At 43.2% G+C, this 18,663-nt stretch overlaps 1 protein-coding gene across 1 annotated transcript in view; it reads right to left on the bottom strand.

Moving 5' to 3' along the window:
• Positions 1 to 18,663, bottom strand: part of DDX10 (DEAD-box helicase 10) — a 167,335-nt gene that overhangs the window by 141,573 nt on the left and 7,099 nt on the right. Inside the window, exons 3-9 of the mRNA XM_053385784.1 lie at positions 17,916 to 18,046; positions 17,537 to 17,695; positions 16,694 to 16,814; positions 14,433 to 14,622; positions 11,088 to 11,214; positions 8,897 to 9,059; positions 7,908 to 7,992 (exon numbers count right to left, since the gene is read on the bottom strand). Coding sequence (XP_053241759.1) covers positions 7,908 to 7,992; positions 8,897 to 9,059; positions 11,088 to 11,214; positions 14,433 to 14,622; positions 16,694 to 16,814; positions 17,537 to 17,695; positions 17,916 to 18,046 — 976 coding nt within the window. The remainder of the gene's footprint in view (positions 1 to 7,907; positions 7,993 to 8,896; positions 9,060 to 11,087; positions 11,215 to 14,432; positions 14,623 to 16,693; positions 16,815 to 17,536; positions 17,696 to 17,915; positions 18,047 to 18,663) is intronic.

Below are 18,663 nucleotides of genomic sequence, written 5' to 3'. Positions count from 1 at the left end.
GTGACGCGGCAGCTAAAAAAGCCAATGCAATTCTGGGCTGCATCAATAGGAGTATAGCATCTAGATCAAGGGAAGTAACAGTGCCACTGTATTCTGCTCTGGTCAGACCTCACCTGGAGTACTGTGTCCAGTTCTGGGCACCACAGTTCAAGAAGGACACTGACAAACTGGAACGTGTCCAGAGGAGGGCAACCAAAATGGTCAAAGGCCTGGAAACAATGCCTTATGAGGAACGGCTAAGGGAGCTGGGCATGTTTAGCCTGGAGAAGAGGAGGTTAAGGGGTGATATGATAGCCATGTTCAAATATATAAAAGGATGTCACATAGAGGAGGGAGAAAGGTTGTTTTCTGCTGCTCCAGAGAAGCGGACACGGAGCAGTGGATCCAAACTACAAGAAAGAAGATTCCACCTAAACATTAGGAAGAACTTCCTGACAGTAAGAGCTGTTCGACAGTGGAATTTGCTGCCAAGGAGTGTGGTGGAGTCTCCTTCTTTGGAGGTCTTTAAGCAGAGGCTTGACAACCATACGTCAGGAGTGCTCTGATGGTGTTTCCTGCTTGGCAGGGGGTTGGACTCGATGGCCCTTGTGGTCTCTTCCAACTCTATGATTCTATGATTCTATAAACCATGTCCTGCTGCTCTTTGGGGTGTATATATATCCGATCAATAACCCTTGCCTGCATTTTTTGACTATCCTTTGGTGTGTGGCTATGGGGGCTTAGCATGAAGAGCTCCTGCACTTCAAAAATTACTACTACTGAGACAACACAAAAGCCAACAAGCAGCTCTTAAACCACTATTTGTGTACTGTACCTAATGGAAGCCATAACCATGGTTTGGGTTTTTAAACAATGTTTAGCAGAAAACATGGTCAGGCTGATGTCTGAATTGAGCCATGATTTTGATCAACCCATTATCCATACCAGAAAGAAAAAGAAAAATATTTCCTTAGATTTGAAAGCTAAAGTTTTCAAAGTGTGCATAGTGCCTGTGAGCAGAGAACTGGACCAAAACACGAACAGCTTAAGAACAACATAGCATGCCATGGAATGTGCAATGCTAGGAGTATCATTAAAAGATAGGTAAATGAATAATTGGATATCACAAATTTCAAAAGTCATGGATGCAGTGGAAAAGGCTGTGAAGTTAAAATGGACATGTGATAATTCAGGCCAATGAATGTTAAGTCTGCAGACCCTACAACTGTAAAAGACCAGGTGGACAACCGCCTATGCCATGGGTGGACAACCTAAAACTAACAGTGGAGTTTACATGGATGAAGGAAGCCACCCAGAGTGGCTGGGGCAATCCAGTCAGATGAGTGGCATACTATTATTATTATTATTATTATTATTATTATTATTATTATTACTACTGGGGAGAACCTAAAGAAGCATACAGTGATACCTTGGTACTAGAATGGCTTGGCTCCCAAACAAATCGGCTGCCAAACACCGCAAACCCAGAAGTAAGTGTTCCGGTTTGCAAACGTTTTTTGGAAGCTGAACATCCAATTCAGCTTCCGCTTGAGTGCGGGAAGCTCCTGCAGCCAACCAGAAGCCGCACCTTGGTTTTCGAACGGTTTCAGAAGTTGAACGGGCTCCCGGAACGGATTAAGTTCGAGAACCAAGGTACCTCGGGTTAAGAACTTAATTCGTTCTGGAGGTCCGTTCTTAACCTGAAACTGTTCTTAACCTGAAGCACCACTTTAGCTAATGGGGTCTCCTGCTGCCGCTGTGCCGCTGGAGCACGATTTCTGTTCTCATCCTGAAGCAAAGTTCTTAACCTGAAGCAATATTTCTGGGTTAAGTGGAGTCTGTAACCCGAGGTACCACTGTATATCCAAAGATGGATGTTGGACTCTGCAAATGAGGAAAAAGAAGAATCCATCCCATGAGGTTTTGGAGAAGATTACATGAGAGGCCCATGTACTCTTTCCTAAGCTTCCTTCTGAGAAAGGCGGGATACAAATGCCAAACACTACTCCTTCAGGAAATGTTCAGGACATTTTCTATTTTAGTGAAGTTTTCACACAGCACTAATAATTTGATTTCAGACTTACAATAGTATCTGTCCATTCTATTTTAATTACTGCAAGCATACAGATTCCTAATTAGGTAAGGTATTTAACTTGGCTTTCGTTCTACACAGTTATGCACTCTCACGGCTCGCGGAACTTTCTAATTATCTCTAACCTCATTAACGGCTACTAAAACTGTCGATATAATTTTTATGAAGTTTTTGAAAGTCTACACCACAACCTCGCTCACTAATTTCTAGTGGATTAAAGAGCCGCAGTCTGGTATTTGGAACATTTAAACTCTGAGGAAGAGGGGCCCCCAGCCCCACCCCGCGAAAGAAATGAAGAGGTGCAATCCAGACTGCTCAATATTTCAATGACACTTAAGGATGTTTAATATTATTTGGCTTCTGTTGAGCAATTAACCTCTCTGACATCATGCTTTTAATTGAAAACTCATACGCACAGGAAAATATGGAGAGGGGGAAACCAAGCATACTCTCATTTATTTTAGTGTTCATCTTGTCTCAAGCCCTGTCTGGGAGGATTTCAGTTGTGAAGAGTGTCAGTGTTGGAACACAAAGACAGAAAATTCAACAATTGGCCTAGGGTGCGGCAGCAGGCTGCACTGGGCCAAATCTGGTGTTCAGCTGCCAACTCTGAAGCGAGGGGAAATTTATAGAAGAGGTTGTAGCTGTGCCCGTGGTTTGGGTCTAATGAGGGATTGGAGGGGAAAACTCTGGTTTATCACCCCTGATTAGTTGCTGACCATGGGGATTTGTTGCACAATCGTTATCAAGTCAACAAAATCAGATCTGTGACAATGACTAGTTTGTATTTCAGTCTGCCCATGTAGCTACTGGAACTTAGCTGCTGGCATTCATTGTTTCAAAGCAAAAGTAGCCACATTTCTTCTTCTCCGTAGACCAGTGATGGCAAATTGGCATCCTCCAGATGTTGTGGGACTACAAACTCCCATGGCAGTCCAACAACATCTGGATGGCCACAGGCACCCCATCCCTGTTGGAAACTTTGTTGTAACCTAAGATCCCACCCCCCAACCACCCCCTCCAAGCACAGCTTAAACTAATTAAGTCTCTAATTATTCACACCAATTCTATTTAAATATTACGTCGTCAATTAGGGCTTTCTCAGCTTCCTTACTACCATCCTTTCCCACTGATTTGCTCTTTTCTTCTCAACATCCCATCTGACGAAGCATTTCTACAAATAGCTTGTTTGCTATTTTCATTTAGTTGGTCCTAATAAAAACATGCTACTGTTATAGATTCCCACCCGGCCACCTCAAAAAATGGGGAAATCGTCAAAACATTACAGATGCCATGTAGATGACTGCATACAAGACTTCAACATATGTCCATGTATTTCTCTTGCAATACTACACTTGGTGTTTGGTAATTGCTTTTAAAATTGTCAATGGATTTCGTAAATTTAAAAAAGATGGAGAAATACAGTTATCCAAAATTTCTGTCACGTTCACACAGATGTTTTAAAATGGCTACATATTGAACAGGAACTGCTGTATGCATGCAAATCAATACTGTGAAGTTGTGACCATATTTTGCTGCTTCCTTAAATGGTTGTGTCCTCAATGCCATTCAGCTCACAAATGCATCAACTCATGTTTGGTGGCCCTTTATCAATCATATGATAAGCGATCCACACCAAAACTGTATCCTGATACATCATGTATGTATATGGAATTACTCACAAGCTATCTTCTACCCGCTTAAGTCAATATATTTTAAATCTTTCTGTGGATGATGACTGATAGGTCTTTATATATTGAAACAGATAAAATATAGCTTTGTTTTGATTTTATAAAGCCATGTACTTGTGGATTATTTGGGGCATGTTTTCCTCTTTTTCTTTCAAATTTTCTTTTACTTTTTACTGTGAAACAGGGTTTCCCAAACTTGGTGCTCCAGCTGTTTTTGGACTACAATTCCCATCATCCCTGACCACTGGTCCTGCCAGCTACGGATGATGGGAGTCGTAGTCCAAAAAACAGCTGGAGACCAAAGTTTGGGAAACACTGCTCTAAAACGTAATGGTGTAAGTAATATGTATTGAAACTTGTTAAAAATATATAATAAAGATAATTTCTTTTTTAAAAACTAGAGCAATTATGCGATATGCTTTCATGTGCTTGAATCCACACTTACAACATAATAAATGTGTGGGTCTTTAAGGTGCTGCAAGGCTTTTTCTTGTATTTGCTGCATGGGGACTAACCCAACTATGTCTCTGGAAATAAAATCTGAAAGTCTCAAATGCACGCCTTTCCATCAAAAGTGTGATACTTAGAAAGCTTGTTTGATCCTCTTGTCAACCCATTTCAGACTTAGACACACACGCACACACCCCTACGATCAAAGAACAGCACCAATCACACACCACAGCAGAATTGCCTGAATATATTTCTCAGTATTTCCTTTCAAATGCAATTCAGAGGTCAGAAACATGAGGTCGAAGGAAATCAAAAGCAGCTTTCTTTGACAGAAGTGGATTCTGTACTACAGGGATGGTGGGAGCTGGGATGGGGAACTGGATTTAGCTGACCTCTTCCAACCCCCAGGGCCATTTTGACAGGTGAGCAGAGCCACCCAACTATAAGTCACCTAACGTCATCAGGACGTCAGGTGAAACACCTTTCTCTGCCTGGGGGTTTCTGAAACCAAAACATTTGTGCAAAGGACCAGGGGCTCGCAAGCATGGCCAACCAGCTAATCAGTCTGCAAACTCCACTGTTGGCAGGGAGACCATCTTTACCTGCCACACACCTGACGTCAGCCTGGGAACAGCCTTCCAAGCCAAATTAGGACTCATGCCACAGCCCACTTTCGACTTTACGGATGATATGGATGATATGGAAGAGGCAGGGGTACTTTTTAAACAACATACCAGGGAATTCGACATTCTACAGCTGCAAAAAATCTGCATCGTTTTATATTTTTATTCTGGCTGAGACAATAGTCGGTTGCAAAGTCAATCATTTGTCCCAAGGTCTGATATGTCTGGAATTTTATGGGTATTACTCTGAATGGGATTTTTTAGTTGTTGTGACTGCCATCTTGTAAAAGACCCTACAGGCCACAAATATTACACAGAAGGATGAAAAAAAGAGAATGTATCGGAATATGTCCTGTGATCCTCGGCTGAAGGCCGGTATAGACATTCAAAAAATAATATATTAATAAATTAAAATATGTGTTAAATTAATTGTTAATGAATAATGTGTTAGACAATTTTCTGCAAAGCACTTTGAGCACAGATTTGCTTACGGACATTGCAATATATAAATAGATTGGCATGGACAAAAATACAGTATCTGACCCAGGGAAGGCATGGGAAGTAAGGCCGATGCCTAAAACATCATGTTAACAGAGAGAGGTCAAGGATCTATCCAGGCCACAATTAATCCATACCTCTCGATTTCATTCCTGGGTTACAGAGAGGCATCGGGGGTTGGAGAGGAAAAATCCTCCGAAAGAATTGCCGTTTTGCTGACATTGATGGTAATTCCTCTTTATGGCTTTTCATATTTGCTTCTGACATTTTTATGGTTCTGCTATTTGTGACAGATTGTATGATTTGTTCTGTAACTCTGTGCCTTGTTCCTTGCCGTCATGCCCTTCCGTCAAGTAGCCCAGCAGTTTGTCGTTGTTGTTACATGATTAGTTTCAAGCTTATTTTGTACCACAAGATAAAACTCCCATCATTGCATATAACTCTCATTTAGAATGTCTGGGCTGTTGGGGGCTGGTGCAGGTTGCTGTATATATTTATTGTATTTGTAAAACACCCTTCATCCGTAGATCTCAGGGCGGTGTACAGAAAAATTATTGCCTGCTTTTATTGTATTTTTTTAATAGTATTTTTAAAAAGCACCAAAAGATACAGGTCTATAATATGAGCCTACTAGGACCTTTAGGGTACGATGAGGAAAGAAGCTAGGAATGAATAAATTAAATGTATCAGAGTGAATAAAATTTTTCCCAAACGATTATCAGTATTCTTTTGCACAACCCACAATAAATGCCAGGTCAGGTCTGATCTACATCATGTGCTGTTTTGGAGCCCAAGTAACAAGACCATATTTGATACAGATAGACCAATAAATACTGCAGATGTTTGCAGTTTTCGTTGAAAATTTTCGTCTTCTTACAAAATACCCAAAGGCATAATTTAATGATGCCTTTAGAAATGCAATTTCACATCTCTAGCCTAGTTTTCCAAAGTCTCCGGGGAGCCTCTGCTGTCACTCTGCTCTGCTGTCACAAGCACTAGAAGCTTAATAAATTAAATACAAGATTCTCAGTATCTTAACAAGCAACCGCAGAGTGCTTAAGAAACTGCAGCTGCTTATTTATCCCTGCAGACAACCTTCAGGAATAATGTTAACAAAAATGAGAGCCTACGGCTGCAATCCTGTGCCCACTTACTTGTGGACTAAGCTGACACGTGAGTAAGCATTTGGAATATTGCACTGTAAACTGAATCAACTTGTTTTTAATTAGCTTTGAAAGAGCAAACAATGATAAACACAGTATTTATATGCAAACCAGGTACTAATAATAGGCCCACTGAAGGGTCTGGAAACAAGATTCAGGAGCAATATTACTGAAGCTAAGCAGCCGTGAACCTGATCAGTAATCTGAAAGGCAGACAACAGTCTCTCTCGCAGGAGCAATATACGCAGACAATAAATAATTAAAAATCCAGGCGAAAAGTATAGTTTTGCTACTAATGTGCTATATTAAGGTATACTAAAGTATCAGATTTTCAGCCAAATTTAATATAGCCAGGGCAGGGGATTTCGAGACCTGAACGTTGGAATCAACTGTGCTCCATGAGCTGTGAAAGTTCCTGTAATTTAATCCATGGCTTTAAGAATATACGAACTGCTGGATAGCATAGTTGGATTGAGCACAGTACTGACGATGCCAAGGTTGAAGGTTCAATCCCTGTAAGGGTCAGCTGCATATTGCTGCATTGCAGAGGGGTGGACTAGATCATTGTTTCCCAAACTTGGGTCTCCAGCTATTTCTGGACTATAATTCCCATAATCCCTGACCTCTGGTCTTGCTAGCTAGGGATGATGGGAGCTGTAGTCCAAAAAGAGCGTCCCTTCCAACTCTATGATTTTATGAGAAGAACATCCCTATTGCATCTAGACCAGCATCCTGTTATCACAGTGGCTGACCTATGGCTTGCCCACAAAAGCAGGACCAAAGCGCAAGAAAACTCTCCACTTGCAATTCCCAGCACCTGGTGCTCAGAGGGATATATCGCCTCCAACAGTGAAGGTCCAACACAGGCATTGTGTAGCCTTTCCTCAATAAAATATATAATCTTGGTTGGAGTACTGGACCAAAAGAGAGACAGAGACATAACATTTAACCTAACCTAACCCAGAGGGACGTGGGTGGCGCTGTGGGTTAAACCACAGAGCCTAGGACTTGCCGATCAGATAGTTGGCGGTTCAAATCCCCGCAACGGAGTGAGCTCCTGTTGCTCGGTCCCTGCTCCTGCCAACCTAGCAGTTTGAAAACACATCAAAGTGCAAGTAGATAAATAGGTACCGCTCCGGTGGGAAGGTAAAAGGCGTTTCCGTGCGCTGCTCTGGTTCACCAGAAGTGGCTTAGTCATGCTGGCCACATGACCCAGAAGCTGTACGCCGGCTCCCTCGGCCAATAAAGCGAGATGAGCGCCGCAACCCCAGAGTCAGTCATGTCCGAACCTAATGGTCAGGGGTCCCTTTACTTTTACCTTTAACCTAACCTAACACGGGGCTTGTCATCTTTTCTACAACAATTAACAGTTCTGCTTTCACACAGAATCCCGGAACACTGAAGAACATACCTGGCTGTTCTGCCAACTCTGTGAATGTAAGTATTTGCGTCCTCCGGACAGTCAAACTGAATGACCCAATTCACAGCAGGGAAATCTGCAAAGAAGTGAGAAAGGGACAGGCCTTGAGTTCAGGAAACACTGAAAATCCATCCACAGAGAAAACGGCTGTATAATTTGCTACAAATTCAGTTCTGCTTTATTGTGCTGTATTAGCGGAGACTGTTCAGAGCTGAATCAATCACCTTCATTTATTTGTCAAGATAGGAATAAAATTAATAGCATAATCATTTCCTAAGTAATGACAGTGTATATTTATTAGATGAGCTGGGGTTGCGGCGCTCATCTTGCTTGATGTGCTTTCAAACTGCTAGGTTGGCAGGAGCTGGGACCGAGCAACGGGAGCTCACCCCATCGTGGGGATTCGAACCGCCGACCTTCTGATCGGCAAGTCCTAGGCTCTGTGGTTTAACCCAAAGCACCACCCGCGTCCCATCAGGCTAAAATAGGCGTCACCAAACTTTTCGGAAGACTGGGTGCATTTTGAATTTTGAGAGTGCTGGGGCACCAGTCACAAAATGGCTGCCAAGGAGGGGGCGTGGCATAACACAAATGGCTGCCATGGGGAGAATGGCAGAACACAAACTTAAGAGAGGCAACTATTCCTCAACAACCTTATGTTTACCATGGAAAGTCAGCTATGTCCTGCTGATTATGGAGATCACAGACACAAACACAAACATAGATCCTGTTGCTGTCTAGTGAGAATGGGAAACAATCCTCAGTACCAGGAAAAAAATATCCATAGTTATCTTGCAACTCTCATTTCACAGACATTGTTTAGGAGGTACCAGCACATTTTGCTCTATACATTTCTTTCTAGCAAACTATAGGCTCTTATTTTTATATATATAATGTAAGTTCACAGTCCTGGGCACCTGCCCTCGGAACAAGTAGTTCTGCAACTTTATATAAACGTGGAAGAACTTGAGAGCGCTTACCAAGGCCCCGAGCCGCAAGATCCGTAGCAAAGAGAACTGCTGATTTCTTGCGCACAAAATCAGTGTAGACTTCCATTCTCTTCATCTGCTGCTGCTTGCCGTGAAGAGCCAGTATAGGGAGCCCGGGTCGAAGACGGCAGAAGACTCTAAACAAATACTGGACCTAGAAACCAGTAACAATTCAGACTGTAAGTTCTTTGGGGCAGGGACTTGTTTTATGCTTATGTTGCTCTATAACGTGGCATGTACAACAATGGGGAGGTAGGGCCAAACTGTACATGATGCAGGAGAACCCTGACTCTTCCAGTGTTTAATTTAATTTATTAGCCGCAGCAAAGGGCTCTGCATCTGAAAAACATTAGCCAGGCACTGGGGCTGGGTGGGGAGGGAAGGGTGTTCAAGCCCATCCCCGATGACATGTCATTCCTTCCAATCTTATCATCAAAGCTGTGGTAGCCCCACACTTAGGGGGCGGGGAATGAGTGAATTTAGAAATAGCAATCGCTATGAATATAAAGTTGCAGCTTAAATACTTCATTTTTCCTTACTTCAATTATTCAGTTTGATTAACTAAAATGTTCCAATTGATCAAAAAAGGCACCCCGATCTATCAGGGAGCAGTTTGAATAGAAATCATTTTCATTTTCAAACTCAGCTGCTAAGGTTCCTGAAGAATTATCCTGCCCTGTTTGCGAACTTCCCATGGCCATCTGGTTGGCCACTGTGAGAACAGAATTCAGGTCTAGAAGGGCCTTTGCTATGATGCAGCAGAATTCTTCTCATGTTTTTAACAACTTTCCCAGGCTTTTTAATCACAATCCAGTGTCACGAACAGATTTACAGTTGCGAACATCAGAGGTGCTGCAATATTATTTTTTTTACTTTCTTTAAGTTCAACAATATCAGAGGAAGATCCTACCTCTTCGTAATTACAAAAACAGCAGTATCTTTTTCCAAAACTCTTTCTACCCAGGGACATTTGGTGTGTGTGTGTGTGTTCAACACTTATTTGAAACAGCAGGTAGGCTGAGTCACAATACCTCCAGAGCAAAGATCTGTATTTATTGTGAGGAAAGCTTGACACAAGTAAAACACCACACGGAAAATGCTGTGGTGAAAAAACCTATCAGTAGAAAGTAGTCAGTAAATGCTTATGTCAAACTCTGCCTGCAGCGGTCACCATTTTATACCTGGCTATGCCCACACAGCACTATTTTGTAACCGGTGGACCTCGGTACAGTGGTACCTCAGTTTAAGAACAGCCCTGTTTACAAATTATTCAGTTTACGAACTCCGCAAAACTGGAAGTAGTGTCCCAGTTTGCAAACTTTACCTCGGTCTAAGAACAGAATCCGAACAGTGGAAGGGCACTGGCAGTGGGAGACCTCATTAGGGAAAGCACGCCTTGGTTTAAGAACGGTTTCAGTTTAAGAACGGACTTCCAGAACAGATTAAGGTTGTAAACCGAGGTACCACTGTAATTCTCAGCTGTCTCAAGTGGGCTATGACAGTAGAAAGTTTGAGAATCCCTGCTGTATCTGTTTGGGATGCATATTTACCCTCCCATCTTCTGCTTGTAAATGAACTAGGCCTAAGTTTAGATAGGTAGATATAGAGATACAGAGAGAGAAACACTGGCTTGAGGACACTTAAGTGTACAGTGGTACCTCAGGTTAAGAACTTAATTCGTTCTGGAGGTCCGTTCTTAACCTGAAACTGTTCTTAACCTGAGGTACCACTTTAGCTAATGGGGCCTCCCGCTGCTGCCACGTGATTTCTGTTCTCATCCTGAAGCAAATTTCTTAACCCAAGGTACTATTTCTGGGTTAGCGGAGTCTGTAACCTGAAGTGTCTGTAACCTGAAGCATCTGTAACCTGAGGTACCACTGTAATTTCTAGTAGAACTGCATGTTCAGCTTCGGGACTCAAACAGGAAGACATTTCGCTGGACTTCTGCACAAACCTTTACCCGCTATAGCAAACTTTTAATATGTCCTGTTTTAAAGTATTTATTAACATATTCCCGCTTGCTGGGCACAGGAGAATATCTCACAGGTACTTTAATTTATGATGCAAGACCCTTGCCTGAAGTCCTGGCAGGAATGGTATTAACTTGATATTTAAAAAGAAAAGAAAAAGTGAAAGCATTTTTTATAAATGGTTAAGAGATAGAATTATAGATATTCAATACCTCTTTACAGCTTGCAAAAAATACAATACTTTTCTTATTCAGATGACTTCTCAAAAAGGAGTACAACATATTGATTTTCTGGTGCAGTTCACAAACAACGTAGTTCTGTTCCAAAGTTGCTGGAGTACTAAAAAATAATAATAATAATCACATATTTATCATCATTATTATTGGGCACAATTTATCATCCTGCCTTTCTACCAAATGGTGCACAAGGTGGTCAACACAAGTAGAATATGAAATATGTATGTTTATGTATAAATGTGTGTGTTTGTGTGTGTGTGTGTGTGTGTGTGTGTGTGTATAAACACACATACACAACCCTATCTATCTCAATCACAACCCATGAATTAACTAAGAACAAAATATAGATAAATGAGGCATGTCATTAAAACCAAAGAACTTAAAACCAAAGAACGTATGTATAGGTCAGCATACAAATGAAATAAATAATATTAATTCATATAGATCTATTCATGTGCTGCCTGGGACTTATAGTCCAAAACACGTGGTGGGCACCAGGATGGAGAAAGCTTGTCTACTCTACCCAGCAGTGACTCAGGGTCTGGACAGAAGTCTTTTCTAGAGATGCTTTTCTAACTGGGGTTTCCTTCGCACAAATCATACCCTCTCCCACTGATCTCTGGCAGAAAGCATCAATACAACTCACGGCGAACCTATGCAAAGATGCATTCCAATCAGATTGTGCACTGCTGAGATATAAGTGCCTTAAATTAATGCTCCCCCGCCACGCTCAAAACTTATGCAAAATACTTCATTATACCCTGCCATGGCTGAACCTGAAACCTTAAAAAAAAAAAAAAATCCCCGGTGTTTTATTGAAGATGGCAGTTGCTCTGCCGAAATTGCAGTGATCTGTAATAATTTGATCCAGCCCATTGCTCCGTAAATTACGCAGCTGACATCGCTGCCTTGTACTAATCTTGCTCGGAATCCCCACCCCCTCATTCTGGTAAACTGTGAAATACTGTTTCTCAAAGCAGTAATTCCCGTTTAAAAATATCCGTGCTTTGTTTTAATGTCCCAATTCAAGCTGCTTGGATTTTTCCAAAGAGTACAGAAGTGTCATCACAAAGGCATTACCGTTTGCTCACCAGAAAAAAAAAAAATCCCTGCAAGAGTGCACATTAAATCAGACTAAGGTTTGACTAGATGACACTCAAGATGATACTTCCAGCTCTACAATTCTGTGAAATCTACGAAAAGCACCTCTTGCTTCTCTGGATGGAGTTTAGAGAGGGGTCTCTGGATGTGTGTAGAAACTAGCCTAGTGTACAATGGTAAAATATACGTTTTTCCACTGCTTTGCAGTAGTTCCCTGGGGAGCCTTCAATGTAGGATTCCTCAGGGTTCAGTTTTATCCCCCCATGCAGTTTAACCCGAGTAGGGTCACCCAGACTTTTGGAGTACGTTGTCAGCACTATGCTGATGACACACAGCTCTATTTCTCCTTTACATACCGCAGGTGTAGCAGTGGAAGTTGTCTTTCCTAGATAATGGACTGGATGAGAGCCAACAAACTGAAGGAAAAGACTGAAGCACACACTGTGGGCGATCATGGACTAGAATGGATGGGAGGTGACCTGCTCTTGATGAGGTTACACTCCCACAGGAAGGAGCAGGTATGTAGCTTGGGGTATATATGCCAATATAGGCCCAACTGCGCTGGCCACCAATTAGTTTTCAGGCCCATTTCTAAGTGCTACTTTTGGCCTGTAAAGCCTTAAATGGCTCAGGACCATGTGCCTCAAGGACCGCCTCTCCCCTTATGAACTGGCCTGGATGCTTCAATCTTCATGTGCCTCCGCCATGAGAGGCCCAGAGGGTGGCAACACAAGAACAGACCTTTTCCGCAGTGGCTCCCCGCTTGTGGAATGCTCTCCCCCCCAGAGACTCACCTGGTGCCTTTGTTACCTATCTTTAAGTGTCAAGCAAAAACACTCCTCTTCTCCCAGGCCTTTGCCTAACTGAGCTATCATCGGCCTTTTAAATTGGGGAGAGGAACGTTGTTTTTGTTTGTTACTATGCAATGTATTTTCATGTTTTTATACTGTAAACCTCCCTGTGAACCTTGGGTGAAGGGCAGTACAGAAATGTAATAAATACAATGGTAAAGGTAAAGGTAAAGGGACCCCTAACCATTAGGTCCAGTCATGACCGACTCTGGGGTTGCGGCGCTCATCTCGCTTTACTGGCCGAGGGAGCCGGCGTACAGCTTCCGGGTCATGTGGCCAGCATGACTAAGCCGCTTCTGGCGAACCAGAGCAGCGCACGGAAACGCCGTTTACCTTCCCGCCGGAGCGGTACCTATTTATCTACTTGCACTTGATGTGCTTTTGAACTGCTAGGTTGGGAGGAGCAGGGACCGAGAAACGGGAGCTCACCCCGTCGCGGGGATTCGAACTGCTGATCTTCTGATCAGGAAGTCCTAGGCTCTGTGGTTTAACCCACAGCGCCACCCACGTCCCTAATACAGTGGTACCTCGGGTTAAGAACTTAATTCGTTCTATTTCTGGGTTAGCAGAGTCTGTAACCTGAAGCATCTGTAACCCGAGGTACCACTGTAACAACAACAATAAATTTGTTGTTCTGCCCATTTTGCCTCTGATCCCAACCACCCTCAAAACTCTACACAGGAGGGAATGCGGCCCTCTTATCCCCCCCCCAAAAAAGAAATAGGTTCCCCACCCCTGATTTATTGAAAGTCACGGAACACGGATTGTAGTCCTAAGCATGCATAAACTTAGAAGTATGCATTATTTTTTTCAGCTGCCGGGCTGGTCTTTAATTTAATTGCAAACTGAATCCTACATCTTTAAATTTCCTGGTCGCCTGTTGAAGTCTTGGTGATTGAGAGAGATGAGTATCAAATCAGGAATTACTTAGGCTGGCTTTTGACAGTCACACAGTTAAGCCAGTTTCATCTATTTTAAATTGGCTATTTTATATACTTACTTCAGCTTACAGCTCCCTGCCGCAGGGCCAAGAAGTTATATATCACAGTGATTTGTAGCATACATAGTACTTAAAATGACAGAACCGGAGTTGAAGCAAAGAATTCTACAACCACACTTCAACTGACCCAATTAATTTCTCTCTCTCTCTCTACCCCTCTCTCTCTCTCTCTCTCTCTCTCTCGTGTGTGTGTGTGTGTGTGTGTGTGTGTGTGTACCAACTTCAGTTTTCTAGCCTGTGTTATCCCAAGGCCTCAGGTTGAATAACATGACTCTCCGTCCCACCCCTTCCACAAACAGGCACATAATGGAGTAAAAGAGAGCTACCCTTTACTTCCTTCAAAGTCTAGATAGAGAAGAATTCTCCTACCTGAACTTTGCCTTCTCGTGTACCCAGATATATTCTGGATCTTTCAAGCTCAGCCGGGCCAGGTCCTTCACCGATTTGGTTTGCGTGGCTGAGAAAAGCAGAGTCTGGCGCGTCTCGGGAAGGTTTTCTATGATTGCATTCATCGTATCAGCAAAACCCATGTCCAGAATTCTGTCAGCTTCATCAAGTACTGGAATGAGAAAGGCCAGCTGGAAGGAATTGGATTTTTTTTCTCCCCCTAAGCTTCTAACCTTCAGACAGAGCGTGAGACTAATTTCCACACTGATAGCAGGGGCTTATCCACATGAAAGGCATCGCTCCAAAATACACACAAGAAGGGATTTGTTGGGGTCAGCCTTCACAGACAGGGCCTTGGGAGGTCACCTAATTGAACCTGCTACAATGCAGGATGCAAACTAAAGCATCCCTGACAATGGACCGTCCAGCCTCTGTTCAAATATCACTTACAAAAGCTCCTGAGACACACTCTTCCACTGTTGTGCACTTCTGACACCCCAGTCAAGCCTACTTCCACATGTGAGAATTCATTCACATATCATAGCTTTCCTGTGTGAGTGTCTGGAAGGATGGATAGCAGTGGGAGGATGGAAGGTGGCTAACAGATTGAGGTTGAATCCTAACAAGACAGAAGGACTGTTTGGGGGGGTTGGGGGCGGGCAGGTGTAGATGACTCCCTGGTCCTGAATGGGGGAACTGTGCCCCTGAAGGACCAGGTGGCAGCCTGGGACTCATTTTGGACTGACAGCTGTCCATGGAGGCGCAGGTCAATTCTGTGTCCAGCTTCATCTGGTATGCAGGCTGAGGCCCTACCTGCCCACAGACTGTCTCGCCAGAGTGGTGCATGCTCTGGTTACCTCCCACTTGGACTACTGCAATGCGCTCTACGTGGGGCTACCTTTGAAGGTGACCCGGAAACTACAACTAATTCAGAATGTGGCAGCTAGATTGGTGACTGGGAGTGGCCGCTGAGACCATACAACACTGGTCCTGAAAGACCTACATTGGCTCCCTGTAATTTTCCGAAGACAATTTAAAGTGTTGGTGCTGACCTTTAAAGCCCTAAATGGCCTTGGCCCAGTATACATGAAGGAGCGTCTCCACCCCCATCGTTCAGCCCGGGCACTGAGGTCCAGCTCCAAGGGCCTTCTGGAGGTTCCCTCATTGCTAGAAGTGAGGTTAAAGGGAACCAGGCAGAGGGCCTTCTCGGTAGTGGCACCTTCTCGGTAGTAGAACACCCTCCTATCAGATGTCAAGGAAATAAACAACTATCTGACTTTTAGAAGACATCTGAAGGTTACCCTGCTTAGTGAAGTTTTTAATGTTTGCTGTTTTATCGTGTTTTTAATATTCTGTTGGGAGCCACCCAGATGGACAGGGTATAAATAAATTATTATTATTATTATTATTATTATTATTATTATTATTATTTAACAAACAGAGACAAGGGGCCACAGCAATGTGGCACAGTACATCCTTGGCAAGCAGAAGGTCCCAGGTCCAATCCCTGCCATCTCCAGGGTAAGGGATGACCCTCTGCCTGAGACCCTGGAAAGCTGCTTCCGATCAGAGTAGACAGTACTGGGTTCAATGGGGCAGTGATCTTAGCAGCTTCATATGCTTGGCTGTTCCAAGAGCTCTAAGTATGTGTATGCCTGCCTAGACCAAGAACTTAAGGTTACCTGTTCCCAGGGTGGGGAATCTTACAGCAGCCTGACCTATTGTTCTGCTGCTTTTATTGAAATTGTTCATTTTGTGTGCGTTCTAAAACGACAGACCAACTCTGACACGCTGGCAAAGAAGAGGACTACAAAAGCAATAAATAAAATGGGACTAGCTTATCCAAGTGCACCGAACCACATCTGTGCACGGAGCACTGATTTGGTCTTCTGGCCTGCTCACCTCTCCACTGCCCACCAACCAAACACTTTTTCAGTGTTTAATGTGTTTATCTGCAATGCATTTAGTAGAAGTCCTGTCTGCGGATCAACAAAAATGGAACCAAATAATGGAGCACAAACAGGTTCTTCCCATTCACTTCCAATTCATGGAAAGGCTTTGTATGTTACAAAAATCAAGCACGGAAGCCACAACCCCAGTTCATCCTCTGCGTGCTTTAATGGAGCTTCAGCTCTGGGAAGTGGCTTCCAGTGCAAGCATTTTGGACCATTTACAGATTTCTGATTAAACCTATTCAGTAAAAGCAAAAAAAGATAGAAAATAAATTGAAGCATTTCACTTACTCAACATCTGCAGATTGCAGGCATGGAAATATGATGTTTCGTCCATGTGCTGTAAAAGCCGTCCCGGAGTACATATCAGTATGTTTATATTGTGGATTCTTTCCGATTCTTGTTTCAGGTCCTGAAATATCAGACAGGTGTGAGGGCATGATTTCAGAATATATGGTTATGACGCAGGGAGCGTGCTTTATTTTTCCAGTTCACATGTCCGTAAGTAACTGGGAATGAACGCCAATTGCAAATACATTATTAGGCAAGAGTGGCAGCTTCAAAATGCTTCGATTTGTTTAAGTACAAGTAAATAACATGCTTAGGTCGTTCTCTAAGGCATCAGAAAGTTTTCTGACACAGACTGAACTTTTTCAAATTCAGAGTTTTCCAGTAAAACCAAATCACTGCCTCTGCTTGGGACATTTTCAGTGACTCCATCAAAGCTTGCTTAAATGCATCAAGCCTCTGTGGGACACCCAACACCCAGAGGGACACCAAAATCAGAATCAAAGCATTCTCAGGCAAGCCTGTGACAACTCACTTCACTGGGACAGCTTTCAATGGGCAATACGTGCCCTTATGGTGGAAAATCAATACAGAGCTTTCTTGAAAGGCTGTACATTACAGTCAGCACACGGCCCATGCCTTTTAAATGGGGGTATGTATGTGCCAATGTTTCCTTGGAACCCATTTCCTTGGAAATATGTCACACCAAGTTCTAAGAAAATTACTTCCCAGTCACTTAGTAAAACATCCCAGTATAATTTTCAAACCATAAGCAATTCTTATGGGTTAGATAGAGGGAGCGGTAGGGGGAGATCCTGTATTTAAAAAAAAAAGGAAGGAACATACCTTTCCACCAATGATAAGCCCAGCCGAAAACTCGTGATTCTTCCCCACCTTACGCAGAACCTCAAACGTTTGGTATGCCAACTCTCGGGTAGGCGATATGATCAGAACTCCCAGTCCATCCATGGGAGTCCACTGTTGACGGTATAAGATTTCCAGAGCCTGGACAGCGACAAAAAATGCCAGTTAGAAGCCCTATAAATTTCACTCAGCGAATATTTTTTTTTAAGGGGAAAAGAAAAATCAGGGCTGCAATGCCCATAGTCACTGGCCAAGCTCACTGGAGCTGATGGGATTTGGCAGTCTAAAACAACCAAAGGGCGTCATATTGGCTGCCCCTGGGCCTACAGTAGAATATGAAATTATGAGATACGTTACTTACAGGTACAATGAAAGCCAACGTTTTGCCAGATCCAGTCTTCGCAGCTCCCAATACGTCTTTACCTTGCAAGGCCAAACCTATGGCCTGCCTCTGGATTTCAGTCACCATGCGATACTGAGCTTCCTGCAGTCCTGGTGTGAGGAAGACCATATATATATATATCAACCTGCTTGGAATCAACCATTCACCAGGGGGGAGAGAGAGAAACTCTCATGTTAAAAGCATGTGAGAGTCCAGTGGTGGTGGTATGTGACCTAGTGCCGCCACCACTGACAGCATTCAGCTGCTGTGAGAAGTAGGCCTACACATGTACTAATACTGCTCTTCTGCGCAAGGAGGAGACTCTGGTTGACCTAAAGCCTACGCCCCGCCCCCAGCTCTGAAATGGAGAAGCCCAATGCACACAGCTAAAGGACCATTGTCACAATTGCTGATGGGGTTCAGGGGCTATTCCACAAGCCCTTGGTGGTTCTCAAAGGGTGAGGAGCACCACACTGATGTGGCAGGAGAGGATGGCAAGTGTGGCAGGAAGATTCAAGGACAATCAAAGAAACATTAAAACATTTCAGCGGAGTATTGTATTAAAATCGAAATATTTCTTAATTTTCAGAATATGGATAGATCCAATAGGAGGGCAAGAGCATCAAGTGATCCTGAGGCCAATCCTAGTTGTGTGTTTTTTGTTCGTTTTCCAGTGTATTTATTGTAATTTGGTGTGGTGCAAGATGACGAAGTGGACCAGAGAAAG

The sequence above is a fragment of the Podarcis raffonei genome, chromosome 4, assembly GCF_027172205.1.
Source record: "Podarcis raffonei isolate rPodRaf1 chromosome 4, rPodRaf1.pri, whole genome shotgun sequence".
In the NCBI taxonomy this organism is placed as follows: domain Eukaryota; kingdom Metazoa; phylum Chordata; class Lepidosauria; order Squamata; family Lacertidae; genus Podarcis; species Podarcis raffonei.
This window is presented reverse-complemented; position numbering and strand designations above follow the sequence as displayed.